The sequence below is a fragment of the Aythya marila genome, assembly GCF_965140915.1.
Source record: "Aythya marila genome assembly, chromosome: 8".
In the NCBI taxonomy this organism is placed as follows: domain Eukaryota; kingdom Metazoa; phylum Chordata; class Aves; order Anseriformes; family Anatidae; genus Aythya; species Aythya marila.
The window spans coordinates 7,542,751-7,562,036 of record NC_139049.1 but is presented as its reverse complement, the minus strand read 5'-3'; the positions used below and the strand labels follow the sequence as shown (position 1 = coordinate 7,562,036).

General features: G+C 39.0%; 1 protein-coding gene across 2 annotated transcripts in view; it reads right to left on the bottom strand.

Annotated features, from left to right (window-relative positions):
- The window catches only part of DENND1B (DENN domain containing 1B), a 155,529-nt gene that overhangs the window by 103,246 nt on the left and 32,997 nt on the right, over positions 1-19,286 (bottom strand). For both annotated transcript variants that reach the window (XM_082766173.1, XM_082766174.1), the window contains exon 3: positions 11,671-11,714. In XM_082766173.1, the coding sequence (XP_082622299.1) occupies positions 11,671-11,714 (44 nt within the window). The remainder of the gene's footprint in view (positions 1-11,670; positions 11,715-19,286) is intronic.

The following is a 19,286-nucleotide window of genomic DNA, read 5'->3' as shown; positions in this document are numbered from 1 at the left end:
AGCACAGATTTAGATTGATTCTTAAATCAAAGCCAGACCGCTTAGCATCTTGCAGCGTTGAGCCCTTCATCATTATGGCTCTACTACGGTGAAATTCTAATGCTGCTCCATAAAACAGTCCATGAAAAGGCAAGCTGCTCTGTCCCCACCACTGACTTTTCCTTTTCCTTTCTCTGAAGCAGCACACACCCACAGCAGGGACCCCTGTGAAGCTAGCAGCAGCAGTTATATTTCAAAGGCTTAGCTGTTACCTCTGGTAAAAATCTCATCAGAAAATTGTAGCTACGATAAAGCAAGGCCCAAATGGTTTGAATAACCAAAAAAAAAAAATTAATCTTAGATTACATTCACAGAAATCCAAAGGTCTAAAGTATGGAAGTCATTATCAGGTCTCCATAACTATTTTTAACCTCTATGTGCCTTTCTCCGAAGTGCATCATTCTGCAATTATCCAGTAATTCTGTAGGGTTAAAAAAAAATCATCAGCTGCTTTCTGAACACTTCTTACTCACATAAGCAAAGAATATACAAATCAAATGCAAATGGTTTAGGGTAGAGATGCAGTTCTTTTGAGAAATAAATGAAAGATGTACCTTAAGGCTACAGCACTTCATTGTTGCAAGAAATTACATGGCTTTGTTTTTTGTTTTGTTTTGTTTGAAACCATAATACTATAAAGCTCAGAAATAGCCAGTTTGAAGCAATTTAGTTACCATTTTCACATTTCTAGTCACCTAACTCAATCCCAACACATTTGACCTGTATGAGACTTGACTGGTCTTGGAGTATCCCTCACTTTAAGAGAAAAGAGCACGTGTACTAATTAACCCCAGGTACTTCAAACGGCATTATCAAGCTCATTATCCTGAAAGACTGAAGAATAAGGCTTCCTAAACAAACTGAAGTGAGTTTAAAAATTCAGAGATTTTTACTAAGTTACAAAATCTTGGACTCTCCATTTGTCTAATTGCTCTGAATCTCATCCCATAACCAGTTAAAAATAAATCATATTTCACTGTCCACTGTAGCATCCGGAGACCCCAAGTTCACTTCAAACAACAGGCTCCTGTTAAATATAACAGGATAGTCAAGAAAATAAGAACTTCAGCACAGGTTAACTTACTCACTAAAGAAAATCCTTAACTCTCCCAGAACTCAGAATAAAAACAGAAAAACGGACAATATTCTTCTTCTCAAAGGAAGTTCCTATTAGAATAAGCAAGATTGAAATGTTACCATGTACCCCTCTTACTTGTGAAGCATACAGAGCAAGAGAAATAATACTTCTCCATCCAGACCTAGCAAGCATATAATATTTGTATGTCACGCATCAATAAACAGTATCCACTTACTTCCCGTATTCGTGTCAGAGAGACTGTTATTCCCTAGGCAATATCAGAGAGCTGGGAGAAAGAGGAAATATGCTCTTCCATCTCTACTCTTGGGATTCCTGTGGGGGCAGTATTTAACTTTCCAGATAGCAGATCTTAAAGTTAGTTCACTGCATTTTGTATGAAAAAGACAAGAGGATGACAGAAAATTTTCTATCATCATGTGGTATGGAAAATGAAGAGTGACTTTTTATTAATACACACTTTCAATTACAGCACCTCAAACATTATCTGGAAACTCAATGGAGAAGTTGTCTTATCCAGAAGTAATGTAGACATTACTTTCGAGATCCAAACATAAGGTACAAGTCTTTGAAGACCACGTCACCAGCCATCTGTATTTCCATGCAGAGGACAGCAACATGTTTGACTCAATTTGTCTTAAGATCCACCACTGCTTACACCACCAGTTAAGATGCATTTTTGTCAGCAACACTGAGAACCTCCTGCACATCCTGTTCAGATGCTGTTTTCTCCAGTGGTGAAAAAGTAACCACCGTAGAACAAATCACACAGTAAAATTAGTTATTTATTTGTTCTATACCCATTAGTTTTTTTTATTTCATCTTGGAATACTCTGACATCTCAGGCTAAAAATGAACCTATTTTCTACACATCCAACCCTACCTATTCAATACATCACTTTAAAGTTTGCAGTCTCAAAAATGTCTGCAAAACAGTATCAAGCATACTTCACTCCCAGGTCAAAAGACTGCTATTTCCAAGATTTTCTTCTCATTCACCAAGGAAACAAAACAAAACAAAAACTCCATGAGTACGCTACAATAGCACCTACATGTCCATAAAAATAAAATATACTGAATAAATCATAAGGTTTCAAGTGTGACACACAGTATTTGTGACACTTGATACATTTCAGATTCATTTCAATTCCAAACATTTTTTCCAAACTTAAATATATTTTTTCCTCCATAATTTCTAGTTTTTCACTGGAGACTTCAAACTATATATGGTACTAGATGTAGAAGAAACAAACAAAAAACAACTGCATTTTTGATGGGAAGTAGTAAGGCAGAAGATAGGAAACCTAAATGAAGAGTCAGATATGGGAAAAGATGATTCTTTTTGAAGCAAAAGGGAGAAAATATAAAAGAGTTTACTTTATAAATTAGATAATACTTTCTATATGTGCATGGCACCATGCTGTTTTCTTAATACAGATGATCAGTGGCTGCCACATTTTTGGATTAACAACCAACAAACAATTTTGGTAACTACCCGCATTCTTTCAAGTCTCCTCTTAGCATCTTCAGTAAAAAGTTTGGATTCTTCCATAAAACATCTGTTTTTTGCAGGTTCATAGGTTAAAAACAAAAACAAAACCATCTTGTTTGAAATACCACTTTATGCTTTTAGAGTCCTTCACTCTTCTAACCATGTAATGTAAATCTTCACCAAGGAACATTTCATAAGGAAGCAAACGTTATGACTGCAACAGGCAAATTGGGCATGGCAGCCTGAATGTGACATACTAAATTGCTCTTTTTTTCTGAACTAAATTCAAACTATAATAAGCACTGTGTTAGTTACCTAAAGGACAAAATGAGTCTTGACGCAGAAAGAAGGTGAGCAGTAATCTCTGTAGGCAGTAAGGTATCATTCCTTGCCTAGACTAGAAAGCTTCTACTGAAAGTCTGGTCTGCCCAAGTAGCTACCTACTGCTGATGTGCACAGAGGGGTCCGCACCAGAGCTGCAGATGGGCAATATGCAAGAACTGGCCTGCTGAGGCTGGGGAGTGAAACTATCTTACAATACCAGGTGATGTTCTTCCAGGATCAAAAAACCTTCCACCATTTTTTATTTTCATAAAAAATACTCGTGCTGTGATGAAATCCTGAGTTTGAGGGAACTCAGAAACTTACAAGTTGTTAATATAAATGAAGCATTACACAAGTTAATGAACAATTTGGGTGTCACACCATGAGAAAATATCTGTAGTAGAGCAACATACATAGATAAATGAGGTGAGATGGTCCAAAAGCTAACACTTGAGTGGGCTCCCCACCTCTAAATTTATAGCACGATGGGGGAGCGCACTGGCTTGCACGCCTGTGTCAGTAGCAGGGGAAGTAGGTGAACCACATTACAGTGTAAAGGGTAGTGAAACCAATTACGTACGTGGGCTGAATTTGTTGAGCTAAATGAATCTACAGACAAAAGAAAAGGAACTGAGAAAGGAAATCAGTTTCTAAGGAACCTGCTGCAATTATAGTTTCATAATTACAATTATTTGCAACGTTTTTATAAAGGAAACCTATGCCTCATTTTACAGGCAGCACAGGCCAAATTCTAAGATTTATTATAAAACAGCTCAACGAGAATCACTTATAGCAATACAATATGACTGGAATAAAAAGCGTTATTCAGTTATATCTGAAGTCAAAAACTCAGATATTATTGACAGGACTGAAACACAGAAAAGAGATGGAACAACTGCAAGACCACCAAAGAGCAAGAGGGAAGAAGCAAACAAGTATAATTTTAAAACTGCGCCTTGTCCCTTGTAGCACCAGATACAGATAGACATCTACCACACAGAAATAAAGGCAACAGACACACAATTACATGCATTTTTCCTCAAGGAAATAGGCAATGCACATTCACTTCACCTATGGCTGAGCCTGTCAGGACCATTTGGCCCCCTACAAGTGCATCTCTGCTAGAGATTATTTTGCAACAATTTCAGGTTGGTATTTTGGTGTGTGCATGTCCGTCAGCCACTTCAGCACCAAGTGATCAGATCAGCCGAGACCTGCTGCAGCAGAAGCCAGCCCCAGGCAGCTTGGAGGAGAGGGAGACAGTCCCAGCAGCAGGCCAGGACGCACAGGCCACCATGTGCAGCCGCGCCATCAGCTCCTCCCTTACGTCCCAAATGAAACTGCCCAAGAGCAGGGAACAAACTCACTAGCAAAACACAAATATTCACCACACAGAAATTAACCAAGACCTCGTTCCTACTGCAGGATCTCTCTATAAATTGAAAGAGGCCTTCCCTCTTCCTTACTTCACCTAATCTGATGCTTGAGAACTGGGCCTGCACCGGCACAGTGTGTTCTCTCGAGGAGTGGCCATCAGCAGGTACTGCAGGACAAGGGGCAGAGCTAAGCACGCGCTGCAACTTCAGAGACATGACTGCTTCTCAGATGTGGATCTTCAGTTACCGACTGTACTTCTACTACTCATTGTAGTTACAGACTGACTCACAAAACACAGAAATTCAGCCAAGAAGAAGAAAATAAAGATTTTACTGTTCTAGGTGCAGTAGTTCACAAAGCCTTGAAAATGTACACAGAAGTAACGAGTGCCAGAAATTATTGTATTCTGATGGATTACTCCTATATTTAAATATCCTGTCCTGATCACCTGCCTGGAGCTGCTTCAACTTCACTTATTCCTTGCCCGAGGTCCCAGACCACACAGTCTGGGCCCCTGCAGCTGCTGCCCTCTGACCACTCTCCCCTTGATCCTGCTGCAGGCAAAGCCCGCTGCCTCTGCAGCTCCCGATGTGTCTGACCAGCAGCTTTCTTTGGGACCAGAGTGCCCTAGAATCTCATCATGCTTAGGTTGTGATCTTTGACCCCAGACACTTACCTAATGTAAGAACTATGTAAACGGAAGTTATTTCATTTAACAAAAATATAAACCAATTATTTGAGGTGACACTTTGAGAGTCAAGAACCAAACACCAGATTCAAGAATATTATATCCGGTACCTAAAATAAAAAAGAAACCGAGCTTGCTAGGATATTCCTCAAAGAACAGCAGTAAGCTTGAGACAAAAAAAGCAATGCTGCATGTAAAACAAAGGCAACATAAGGATAGCTAAAATGGATTGGGGGAGCTAAGCAAGTAAATGGGAAAGTATAAGGAGGCACAGAATACAGAATAAGGTGACGTTAGACTGGAATATTCTGAGGGCAACTGAGGTCAATCAACAACGGCATCACACATGACAATTTGGCAGTCTTTCTGGAAGATGTTCCAAATGATTGTCATCACTGTTTCAATCATCAATTAATTTTTTCTTCTTTGGTTTGGCACATCACTGAAGACTGCAAGAATAAGCCAAATCCCTAACAGTTATTTTCGGTGGGCCGATACAGTATATCTGAAGGACAGTCAAATATTAATAATGTACTTATTTGAACAAACAGAGAAAACATTTTTATAAAACGCAGTCCCCCAAAATCACAGCTGTATGACAAAAAAAAAAAAATGGCTAACATGCATACAGTCTATTAAAATGCACATAATTTGACTCAAAATGAAAACATATCTAACAAGTAATTCCATTCATCTGGCCCTTTTTCACCCAGCCTTAAGATATACAAATGCATGCCTTTTCACCAGAACACAGCAGCTGGGAATGAAAAGGAAAGCATTCAAATGATCATTTTCACATCATATTCCATCGTCTTTTCACCAGCTTCTCCCCAGTCTTTCTTTGAGTCCCATTCTGTTACAAGAGAGCTGCTTTTTAGATCAATTCATATTTCCATAATCCACACTGCTGTTTCTCCCTCTCCTCCCCAGGGTGGACTAACCCCTGCATCCAGAACTATAGCTTACAACTGTCATTAAGACCTATAACAATAACAAGATAACAAAAGAGCTGGTAGAGGTGCAGCTAGCCAGTACCATATGCTGATCAACATTTTTAACTTAAAAGCACTATAAAACAAAACTGCTGCAATCCTGAAAACAAGTATAATTGAAGTTGCCACCTGTTCTCCGAATTTCAAGAAAGTTCAAGTTTTCAGTATTGGGCTTTTACGCTTCTAAAAATGAAAGTGTCAAAGTAAAGATTTATTCTATCTGTTGGGACGAATAAAAAAGTCACTGAGAATGCATCTTGGAGCATTTACCTCTTGAGAGATGTTGGAGTCTCAGCAATCCCAGCATGTCTAGGTGAGTAGTTATTCCATAGAATATTTACCAGAACAGGATAGATCACCTCTGTTCGAACAGTGCAGTTTAGTAACTCACTTGTATTTATAACTACACCTTAAAATGTTTTTCTGCTGGTAGTCTATCAACTGCGATTTGCATATATGGAAAGCGTTGCTACCATACAGACACAATATTCTTCAATAAGAACAAGGCACATTTCAAACATAAAAAGCCCTGAAGATTCAGGAAATCACAGGAAACTATCTTAGCCTGACAGAGCTTACTTGCAATGCACAGAGTTGCCATCAGCTCAGCTCAGTTAATCATTTTCCTGAGAGTTACACAGGGATTCAAGTTCCTAAATATCCTTAAATAAACAATAGCATGTAACATTTAGACCAAAATACTTTTGAAAAGAAGCAATTGATTAGATTGATTAGCATTTGGATACACTGGCAGGAGAAAGGAGGAATCAAACTTATTAATACACACACAACAAAATCCTAAAACCCTTTTTAGGATTTACTAATAACAAAATAAAAATAAATTGAATTTAAAAAAAAGCAAGCAGCAAGTACCTATCTAATTAACATAAACATTTGAAACATGTATTTAATGCCTCATCAGAATAACAGAACAAAGCCATCAAATGCAGAAAGACGGTGAGCTGCATCCCCTAACAGCATGCCTGCAGCCTTGAAAAGAATGTAAACAGCCTCGTACCTTCTGGGTTCATGCTGTTCTCTTAGGAGAGCACAGAGGAACACAAAATCATTACAACTGGCTTCCAAACATTATTTTGACCCAGACAAGAGACTTTAGCAGGCTTCTTGATTTTTTATTTTTATTTTTTTAATAAAACCTATGGTATTCTTTAAATCTTTAAAAGAAGTATATAATCTGGTTCATATTGACCTGATTTATATAATTGCTGCTATCTTCCGTGCAATTAAGAACTCAGTCCTGCAAGGAATTTAGCACTTGGGCTCCCATCAGCCATTCATTTAAGCTAGGCTTAGCTTTCAGTAGTTAATGCGTACATTCAAAGTAAAGTGTGAGACCAGTGCTCTGCTGAGGGAAGGCTAACATTTAATTACTACACAAGATTTAGCCTTAAACAGCTGGTATCTACAGCCATGCATGTATATACATTTGTATATAAATATAATTTGTGTATGAAACTGATAGATTTGCATGTGTATAAACTTAAATATCTGGCTTCAGTAGTTGGCTTACCACAGATTAAGGACTGAGGTTTATTGCTCCCAGTTCAGCAGTGACTTTTTAACTTTGTAGCACATCATGTACTACATTGAAAATAAAACCCAGAAAACATGATATAAAATATGAGATAACAACATGAGAAATGTTAGTGTAACTTCATGGAGAAGAAGAGATGCCACACATGGGATGCCATATTCCTTATGCGTTACTCATTTGCAGGGTATGAGAAAAGCCTGACAAAAAGGCAGGTTTAGTCTGCATACCTAAGAAAGCAGAGAGCGAGAGAAGACAGGATAAAATCTGCAATGCAATCAACAGTCTAATGCAGCCACTCAATTCTTTTTTAATCCGTAATTTTAGTCCACCAGCCCTAGTCATACCTCCTATTACTAAGGTGGGTTCTGGTTTCCTGCCATATTAGCTATTTGCATCATCTTTCTAGGTGTGATGTTTTTCACTAGCAGAGAAGCAGCAGACCAAGGGAAGAAACTGTGTGACTATAAAGACAGAAGAATAAAAACCCATCCAGTGAATCAGTTTCTCAGTACATCATATACTGATTCTAGGACTTACTGCAGGTGGAAATCAATTTTGGCCAGTAACTAGCCAGATTAAAAAGCTACTGAATTCTTACACAGCTATAATAATATCCAGAATAGCCACTGCTGTTAAGAAATATCAGACTTCAAATGCCTCAAAGGTTAAGGCAACACAGGGGTTAGGATGAAGCCTAGTGTAGAGGGAAGAAAAACCCTGGTATACAGACTTCCCTCAATCCTTGTCCCATCTCCCATCTTTCACAAATATAAACATAAAAAATAAATAAATAAATAAAGCTTGAAAAATCTCGCGTATCTCATATACAATATCAGATATCTCACAATCTCACATGGTAATCGTGAACTGAATTTGTGATTACAGTGCAGTGCATACACATACAAACTGCCCTTGTAAAGGATCAGTCCCTGCTGATGGCTGCAGCCCCAGCTGCACACGCGTTACCTACCAGAAACCTGCACTGCCCCTGGAAGAGACACTGGCACCTTCTGGCACTGCCAGCACCCTCCTGCCATCCTTTCCTCGTGCCAGAACTAGCTCCTTTCCCAGGAACACTTCAGCTTGATGAAGTTACTGGGATACTGAACACTTTTATTTGAAGAAGAGCTACAAACAGAGAACTGCAGGTGTCTAGACACATCTGCCATCAACAGGGCTTCTGCCATCGCCTCCACTGCCATTGCCAAGAGAACACAGCCAGCATTTATAGATGTTGGGTGGGATTGAGAAGTTACACTGTTTTAAAAACACATTCTGTTTTTAAACATCATGAAGTATTTCATTTTGGAAGCAAAGGTTTTGTTTGTTTGTTTCAATTTGCTTTGCTTCTCTAAAGCACTTGAAAATACTTGATTTCTAAGAACTAGTAGATTTTTTCTTCCATAAATTACAGGGTTATTATTTTCACTATATTGGGTTTCTTCTGGAAATCAGCTTGCAAGGCTGAAACTAAACTCCAATGTAACCAGTCTGAATAAACAAAAGAGGAATTTCAAGATGAATACACACATCTTATCATAAAAATTTCATTGAGCCCAAGGGGAGTTCTGAATACACTACAAGATAGAGCCTGTAGGCATACATATTCAAAATATATTTTAAATATAAAATATTCCATTAAATGGCTGCAACCAACTCCTCATCCCGATGTGTGCTTCTGAGGATAACTGTTCAAACTGAAGACTTGTATATGCTTAAATCCAGAACCCTCAAATTCTTCCTGCAGTGATTGCTCAGAATTGCTTCAACATTGCCAAAGTTGTGCTCACAGCCTTAATGCCAGTATAACAGTAACTTGTGACTCTATGGTTCTTTCAGCTGTTCAAGTACAACAATTTGTCAAGATGTACTACACACTGGCTGCAAGAATAAGACAGAGGTATAGGAGTAAGCAAGCATTGGAAACTTCAGGCATACTGAGAGGAAGAACGTGAGAAAGAGGAGGAATATATCAAAATAGCCTAGACAAGTTTTCTTTGCATTGTGAAAGCAACAAAAAGGTGACATGATAAACTGCAGAAAAATTCAGGAAGAGAGGAAAATATTTTGCCCGCTGTTATCACATCGCTGTGAAAACAGACAGCCCTTGGATTTTAGGAAAGATGATTCCTTGGGATACATCCAAAAACTAACTCACACATTTTACATTTAAAATAGAAATGACTGGAAAATAGGATAGAGGAAAACAGGATAGAGAACATTTAAAATAATAATAATAATAATTTCCCCAACAGACTTTCATTTAAAATAACCTTGGTAGTTTTTGCGAGAGCTCACTGGAAAAAAAAAAAAAAAAAAAAAAAAAAAGGTGGATCTGGTAGATATACAGATCTTCAGCCCAAACCTACAGAGTTCAACATGCGTACACATACACATGTGCACAGAAGGCTTCCACAGCCTGCACTCAAGCATTTGGCTCAAAAGTTTGCTGTAGAAGCTGCTATATATTCTGCTCAAATCCAGTGACCCCAACAGGAAAATTTCCTTTGCAAGGAAGAGGATTAAAACATACTGTTTTCCAGGAACAGAAGCAATTTACCTGAAATATTAGATTCCCTATACCACCGAGATAAGTGCAGGTTTTTCAGAGCCTGAAGGCAGATCACTGCCTGAGGACTCTAGTTGTTTCTTTTTTTTTTTTTTTTTTTAGATTAGGTATGTCTATTGCATCTTTATATGAATCCCTTCCAGTCTTCAGTGGGCTTCACCTTCTAATCATGTTTCTACACCAGCTGTTCTTTGAATAACCTTCGACTCACTGCATAAGCTCCCATTTTTCTTCATACATAATTTCTCTTTTTCTTTTTTCCTTTTTTTAAGATCAAGTCTTATGAAGTCTTATGAAAAAGAAAAAGAACAAAACAAACCAGCAAAGAAGAATTTAAATCATAATGAAAATGATCATCTTGCAGCTTAGAAAATTATCAAAACTTGCTGGATGTTGAGCTAAGAACATATAACAGCATCCTTTCCTCATATTCCATTTATCACCATCTTATAAGCTGCACGTTTGACTGATGTTATTCCCTAACCAGACATTCTACCTTCTATGTTTGTATATTTATTCCTTTCATCATGAATCACCTTACTGCTGTCTTTATAGAATCTTGTATTATTGATTTTAAAAGAAAAAAAAATCAGGATCTAGTGTACAAAACTATTTCTAGATCATCTACTGTGAGGATATTACCAATGTATGTTGGACTCATTATCAGTCTAAAAAGAAGAGCAAAGACAGAAACATTTATTCTGCAAAGTGTTTTTATGTGTTTTCTTTATAAAAATTAAAATCTTTCAATTGAAGAAACTCATCCACAAGTTGCTGAAACAATAATACCTAAGTTTCATTGGTTTTATTATTAATAATTTAGTAGAAGTAGTTTAAGAAAAAAATACTACAAAAATAACAATTAACAGCTCCGCCGTTACTGTAAGCAGTGAAATAATCTGTCAGCCTTGTATGTGTAAACTTTCCTTTGAGGATTAATTATAGATTAAAAACTAAGGTTTTCACGATATCAAATTCAGTAAGTTTGGGCATTATCTCTTATGAGTGTCTGACGATTTTTTTTTGCCCCAAGCAAATAACTAGAGTAGCTCTAGAATAATATTAAAGAAATACACAAAATTGTGCATTGTAAAAGACCAAAGGAATGGAATGCAAAGTTTCTGACATTAAAAGGACATACAAAACCTTGCAAAGCTCTTCATCTTTTTTGATTTTTTTTGATACAATTTATAACATTCGGCTTCCTGAGATGAATAGCAAAGTTTTGTTTACAAATTTGCCATGTTTTCAATTCTGAAACAGATAAAACCCCAACACTTTCAACAGAAACAACTTATAAAACAAGCAATTTACAAAACAGGGTGATACAGTGAATCAGTATTATATATAATGCTCAGAATCTACTATTGCATATTCCTGTCACAAATGCATCTAATCACCAAGCCACCAGTTGGGTGAAGACTTCCTTACTGCTATCATTAGCATCTGCCTTTCTATAGCTGAATAGGGGAACACTTTTTTTTTTTTTTTTAATCATTATTCTAACATAAAAAAAAGTTCAATCTCATGTTTCCAACCTGGTCTCCAAAGTCCTCCGGGAACTTCCACAGTACCACTGGATCTGTAAATAATTGACAGACAGCATTAATCAGAGGCAAAGGAACAGAGTATTACAGTCAGAGTACATTAATATTAAAGAGAGGGTCAGCTTAGCTTCAAGCTTTGAGACAAGTACAAAAATGTATCTAAAAAAACTGAGGAAGATACTGGATTATTAAAAAGACATTTCATATTTATGAAACCCTGTTTATTGTTTTACATACCATAGGTTATAATGTACTGAACTATTTTCATATTTAACTCTTCTTTTTGACCTGAGTACTTAATTTCTTAAACATGTACTCAATTTTCACATTTTAATTAAGAAATAATAAAATATAAAACCTCTTTTCATTTGAGGAAAAAAAAATATTGCAATATGAACTGATACAAAGGGGAAAACAAAAAAAAGATCTCTATGAGGTAGTGAAGAGGGTCGTTTGTAATTTTAAAAAGAGTACCAATATAACCAATACTCCCAAGGAAGAGATTGAAGAGATAAATTGGAATATTTTTCTGTTTGGAGCCATTTAAAGTCAGCATTTTCATTATATCTGAAAGCTTTCATTAGCCTATTATATTTTGAATATTCCTTGTTATTATTATCAAATACCAATCAATATCAATCAGATTATCAAACCAATCTGTTGTTATTTAGGCTATGCATTAATCTACAAATAATATTATTGTGAATGTATCTAATACAATGATCTGAACCACAACATCTCAACAAAAACTGATTTATATTCTTTATCCTCCCAAAGCATTTAGTATCATACAACACAATATATTCCCTGGGTTATCTTGTTTAATCTGCATCACAAATACTCACAAATTCACATGATTTTGATCAGCAGAACTGTTTGCTCACATGCTAAGAGTGACATTACCTGTCTTCCTAAAAGTGAAACCCAAGTCATGTCAAAACCTGGACAAGAGCGCGAGTTCCCCAGTTCCCAGGCATGCCCTAGCCCAAGCCAGGCAAGCACTCCGGGCACTCACTACGCTGCAGAGGACAGCTCCGGGTGCCCGGGGGCAGGAAAACTGATGAAGCTGCTTGTAAGAGCCAGGGGAAGCTGCCTGATGAGAACTGCAACCTTTTGGCTACCTCGGGAGTTGCTGGGATTCCTGTCTTCGGAAGAGCCAAGGTCTGTGAAACATTTGGATTTCCATTTCTCACATCTAGAGCTAGCACTGCCTGATAAATCAGAAACGTCCTTCCTATTGCTGTGCTGTACATCAGAACTGGAGACTCCTCCACTTTTGGCAAAGCACAGAGGTTTCTACCCTTCTTCATCTTCCCACATATGGTTGCTGCTGCAAATTGAAGCTTTCAAGGAGAAATATCCTTGATGGTATTTTCATTCCCAGTTGCTGATCTCAAATTCTCCTATCCTACACGCAGCTGCTGTGCCTGCGTTAGCCACTGGACAGCTCACAAGAAGCTGAAGACTGAAGCAAGCACCCCTCCATCACCCTGGTCCACGTGTTAAACAAATGGTCAAAAATGTTCTTTGAACATGCTGCAAAGCTTAATTTGACAATCAACTCAACCTAATTTAGACTGAATTTTGATTAAATTTAATTTATTTGGAAAAAAAAAAAAAATTGTAATAAATAAACAAATAACCCTATTTTTGCTCCTAAGAACATTTGGGGAGGCTTCCACAGCTGTTTGGTTTTTTTTATGAAAATTTATATATTTTGCACAAAGAATCTTCCTCCACCTACCATGGGGAATGAGAACTTCTGGAAGCAGATAGAAAAGGAGAGAAGTGAGAAGAGCACTCAGGCTAAAAGTATACTAAAGGACCTACTAAGTACAGTTATCACTTAAAGCAGAAAAGCTTTTTCCCTACTTTTTGTGTACGTAAGTCACAGACATGGCTGTGTAGTGAGCAGACTGAAGGTCTCAGTGCCTGTGCTGTTAGTGATCTCATTTTTATCCTGATTTAGCATCATGCAACGGGAAGTTATTACAAGTAAACAGTGATCCCCAATAAACTCAAGGAACAGCAAACACCTTCACAGATAAATTCTGCACAGTAAGTAATTCAGAAAATACTTGCTAAGAAGCTGGTCTACAGCATCAAAAATAACATATTTAAAATGCTTGCAAATCCAAGGCCATACATCCACGAACAGTTCAATACTGAATTTCTCTGCAGATGAGCCATCCCACAGCACTCCTCCCACCAGCTCTTTGCAAACCACACCAGGGAACCCACCAAGTTCACACCAGCCATTTGGGCTTTTTCAGGTCTGCATCAACTAGACCAGTTCCCCAAAAACCTTGGTTTGGGACCAGAAGGAGGAAGGAAAAGTGGGGGACAGGGCATTACAGAGGGAAGAGAGCAGGCCAGCTTCACCAGGCAGCAGCACTGCCTCACACCTTTGCAATCCAAGCTGGTTATTAGTGAGTCCCATTCCTTACTGCTCATCCCTTCTGCCCCGTTCTTGCTCTACCACCTACAGGTTCTTCTGTCGAAGAGCTCAGAGCTATTTTCTGTCAATAGGTGAGCTGATCATCTCGCAGTAAGCACGACTGACAATGTCAGTCTCAAGCTCTCATTTTCTTAGACATGAAACAGATCGGCTTGGCAGATGTTAACTGCATTTACATAATGAACAGTTAGTTATTGAATAGTTTAGCGACATGTAACAAAATCAAAGGGGGTTGTGTGGGTTTTTTATGCAATAACTATTTTACAAATTGAAAGCATCAAACTCCTAAATCTACAAGAAATTTTCCAATTACTTTCTTTCACTGTTCTTCGTGGAAGTGTAACATCAGTCTTCAGAAAAGGAAGTCAATTGCAAAAGTGAAACCTCTAAGGTTAATTTTAAAATATCACAGTAAGGAACAAAGCACAATCTCAGAATTAAGCAAAACTTGGATCTAAGTACCTTTTCTTTTTTTGGTCAGAAAATGAATAATGCCTTGGAATAAATCGACCAGCATCTCACAGGAGCACCCTCTACCTACTGGCAATGACATACATACCTCCCGTTAACTTCTTTCAGTGCCCTACCTTGCTAGCAGACACAAAACCTGCAGCCAGAACCTACTGCCTTCTCCTTTTACTATCTACACTTCATATAAGGTACTGCTCTCTGGTACTGCCTTGGTCCCACCTAAAATAATAAAAACAAGAACCCTGAAGGAAATTCCAGTTCACTGAACTGCAGGTGTAATATTTGTTTTCATTCTCTTTGTTTTTCTTTAGCTTTAAGGCAAGAAGGCATCATACATTATGAGAAAGCAATTAAATTCATGTAACCTAAACCAGGGAGAACGATGCTCTGAATACTCCTCCTGAAAGCCCAAAACAGTCAACAATCAAGCAAATATTCCTAACTAAAATCAAGAAGGCACTCAGTGCTACACATACAGGAAAAAAGTATACTCTAAGACTTTACCAGCTGCCCTGAGCTGGGTTTTGCTGTTGTTATTAGTGGATTCTTAAAGTAGTTATTTTAGTAGGTACTTGCAACACTTATATTAAGTAAAAAAATTGGATGCCACTTGTGCCTCAAAAAGAAAGTTACTATATTCTTCCTATTCCTTCGCTCTCTGAAACTCTAACACCTCTAAAAGGCCTTAGGATTTTATGATAATTATCCTAGTCAGGGACTGGGCTTTTTTCAAAAGATTATGTTTGTTTCTGCTTTTGGAGCTGGACTCAGACAGCATCTGACATCTTTGTGGCAACTCCGCACAAGTGCTGCAGAGGAAGGAACAAAAGGGTACTGATTTAGAAATAAAAAGAGAAAGTATAATCCGATTCTGCAACTTTATGCACTTTATCTTCAGATTTACAAAGACTGAATTTTCTTTTCCCTGAGGATTACTTTGCAGATACCCCATCTGATCTGGCAATGTTAGGTCAATTTTATGCTGATTTTATGGGTGAGAGGACGAGAATTGCTCAGAAATAGCTGTTGTTATAGCCGGCTGAGGGTCTACGAGGTTTCTCCTTATTTTTCACTCCTAACAGGCTTTACAGGACAAGTGCTTTGCACCATTTCAGGGTAAATGTGCTAGTTAGAGGGGAGTAAAACATGTTCGCGTTACACATGTAAATATGCACGTGCATGTACACATATCGCTTGTTCCTAGGCCTGCTGCATCCACGACAGCCATTTCTGCTGAAAATGCACACTGTGCACGTGCCAGAAACACCTGCAAGTCCCTCAGTTCGGTGTCACACGGCACTGGCAAGCACACCTCCCTGGGGGGCTCTCCCAGCACGCTGCCAGCACGTGAAGCGGTCACACAGTGCATCAGGCCAGCGCTACCTACAGAGTGCCTGAGTGCTATTTGCTGATGCCCTGTGACTTCCCAAACCATACCCATCTCACACAACCCTTAAATGTATGCGTGTGCTGAGAGGAGCATGCCAGCCCTCCTTCCCTTAACAAGGAGGAAGATCGCTGCAGCTGCTGCAAGGCTGCAGGAAGTGACATGACAGATTCTAATTTCTAAAAGGGAGCTTTTAATTAAAGGTCATGAGTTTAATTAAAATTTTGCTATAATGACATTTCTAATTTAGCGATGCCAGAGTGATATCGCATATAGTCATTATCTAAGTTTGAAAGGAGAATAGGAAGAAATGCTGGCACAATGCTTTGGCTTCTGGAAAAGCATTTCGTTTGAAAACTTATTTCACATATGTGCCTTAACTCCAGGTTGGCTTTAAAAATGGGAGGGGGGTAATCAATTTAGAACAGATAACCTAAAATCATTACAAAATCAGGAACAAAAAAATGCAAGATACCGTGTCTATACCAAGCTTCAGAAAAGCCTTTGGCCTCATAGAACTGGAAGGCAGTAATGCAGCAGGGTACAAGGTAAGTGCTTTAACAATCACCAAATGAGGCTGCAATCAATTAAAGTACACAGGCTGAATAACAACCTCGGAACAACCTTCCCCCACAAGCACCTAAAAGTACAAACAAATAAATAAATTTGGGTTATATCTTTAGAAATAAACCGAAAGTCAATTAATTCCCACATTAGAAGAAGCTTAACAGAAAGCATTTAGCTGAAAGACAGAAGTAACATGAGAAATCTTTCATCTATTGGGAGTTCATGAATTACATGAATGGGCACGGAGGAGAAGGGTACTGCCGGAGCAAGAAGAGGCGGTGTTTGGGAAGTGGAGCAGAGGGGGAGTACAAGGGGTAAACACTACCTGGGGTCGCACAAGGACAGGTTGGTTAGAGTGGCACAAAGAGAGAAGGGTTCGGGGAGGAGAGGCGTGGGCAGGGAATGCCCAGCTCAGGAGGGAAGAGCAGGAGCACGGGACAGAGGGCAGGAGGATGGGACAGAGAGCAGGAGGAGGGCAGCGGTGCTGGGCTCCCACAGGCCCCTTTGCACCAGCAGGGTCCTGCTGCAGGGCTCTCCAAAGCTCGAGGATTTGTCTGCCTTTAACCGAGGCCCCGCTCTGGGGGTAAGGGAGCATGCTTAGCACTCTCTCACACAGCATTACCGTTCCCAACAGAGCCTGGGAGAGAAGAGGGGGAACCCTTCTGAAAAAGAGCAGGTTCAGCTTCAGAAGCCTCCAGAGAGAGCCCTTTCTAAACCTCTCACAAATGACTGTAACTTAGCAATATCCATTAAAATACGTGGTTTTTCGGTCTCCACAAGCACATTATTCAGGAGGAGGTGGTCCACAGCCCGGCAGCAATATGAAAAGCAGCAGCTGCCACAGGCTGTAAGGGTGCCAAGAGGGGAGGCAGCGCGAGCGCCCGCCGGCCTCCTGCGCGGGGAGGGCAAGGCAGGTCCCCACAGGCTCACCCACGCTGCCTCTCCGCCAGCAGAAGTGGACGTGTAAAGTCGTGCACTCCCACATTTAAAACTGTTACACTTCCCTCATACGTTTGTTTTTTTTCTTAGGCTATCACCCTTGCACTTCTCTGAACCACTTCCAAATGGCCTACATCTATCCAGAAGCATTTCACCCAAAGTTTTATCAGCACTGAACAGAACAGCAGGATTCCTTCACAGCTATGTTGCTTTTCTTCCCTCAACCCCCACTTTTTTCTTGTTAATTTAAATGAATTTCAGCATCATGTTAATGTTTTTTAAAAAGCATGATATTCCTCATTTGTGGTCAGCTGTAATTCATTAATTTCCTTACTGAGAACTGCTACATGTTGTCAGTTGTTCTGCTTCTCCTCCTCATTATTTCTGTTGCAGAGCAGTACCTTATATTTGTCCCAACTGAGCAGCATTACGTCCTAAGCACAGTCCTCAATTTCTCTGTCATTTTGAATTTTAAATACACTCTCCAACATCGCTGCAATCTCCAGTAAGTTTTAATGTTACAGGAGAAAATACAATACTGGTTGAATCACCGGTCTGTTCCTCTACAGCATTTGTGCTGAAGTGCAGAAAGGCTCTTCTGAGCGCTGGCAGGCAGAACAACACAAGGCACCTGGGCAGGAGCGACGGGAGGGAAGAGTGAGCTCGCCAAACACCACGGAACTAGTTACAGTACCTAACGCCCAGCCCTGACAACAAACATCTTTAGGTAAAGCCAACTAAAAGTCAGCATTTTGGGTGTCCAGAAAGGAATTACACCTAAATTTTCAAAACAAATTGGTATGCTGCACCTCCAGTGTCCCTTTCCAAAACCACTGCTTAAGCAATGGGGCAAGTTACAGACGACGTGATGCAGATTCTGTGAGGTGCTTCGTTTTACAGCACTGCTGGATCACAGAACGGATACCTGCTGCTGAGCTGGAACGATCCTGTGTGACTACATAGAAGCCCAAGAGAAGATAGACACAGCAAGTAATACAGACCATCCTTGTAAATAACCACGCACAGGCCAAATGAAGAGTATGAGGACTGACTTGCCTACTTCCTGACCAGCAAAGCCATCTCTCTCTTATCATTTCTGGGATGATAATAGGAAAAGCAAGCAATGTTCTACCTGCTTTTTCTCCACCAATGTGAAGCCACAGGTCACGTAAACATTACTAGGCATAGCTGCAATCTATCATGTATATCCTATCTATACACATTTTTAAAAAATACTCTTTGTAACATGATTCAGAAGAGATTTGTTTAAGCTCCTGAGGACCACATTTAGGAATAGATGCCACTTCCACTGCTGCAGATTCTTGGTAAAAGTCAAAGGCAGACCAGCATGGAAAGGAATGTTGAGGGACCAAAAATCAGAGTACTCAACATAAACGGAAAAAAAAAAAAAAAGAGGCACATTAAAAAAAAAAAAAAAAGAGGCACATTAAAAAAAAAAAAAAAAGTTACTTATTAAAAGAAGTGGAAAACATAGCATATCCTCAAGGTAATGTAATTCCTCTCCAAAAATCTGCTCTCACGGAGGTAACTTCCTATAGGATGTCGTCCATATTTTTAGGAAAACCACTTCTAACACATTTTCATTTCTGTAACAAGGCTAAGAAAATACAGAAGTAATATATCTCATGACAAATTAAATTAGAAAAGTAGTGCATTCGGAACTATGATAGATAATAAGAGGAAAAGCTTACCGAATGGTAATTTTCCCAAGATTTGAGTGGTTAAACATAAACTAAAGAATGCTCTTCAGTATCATTAAGCTTG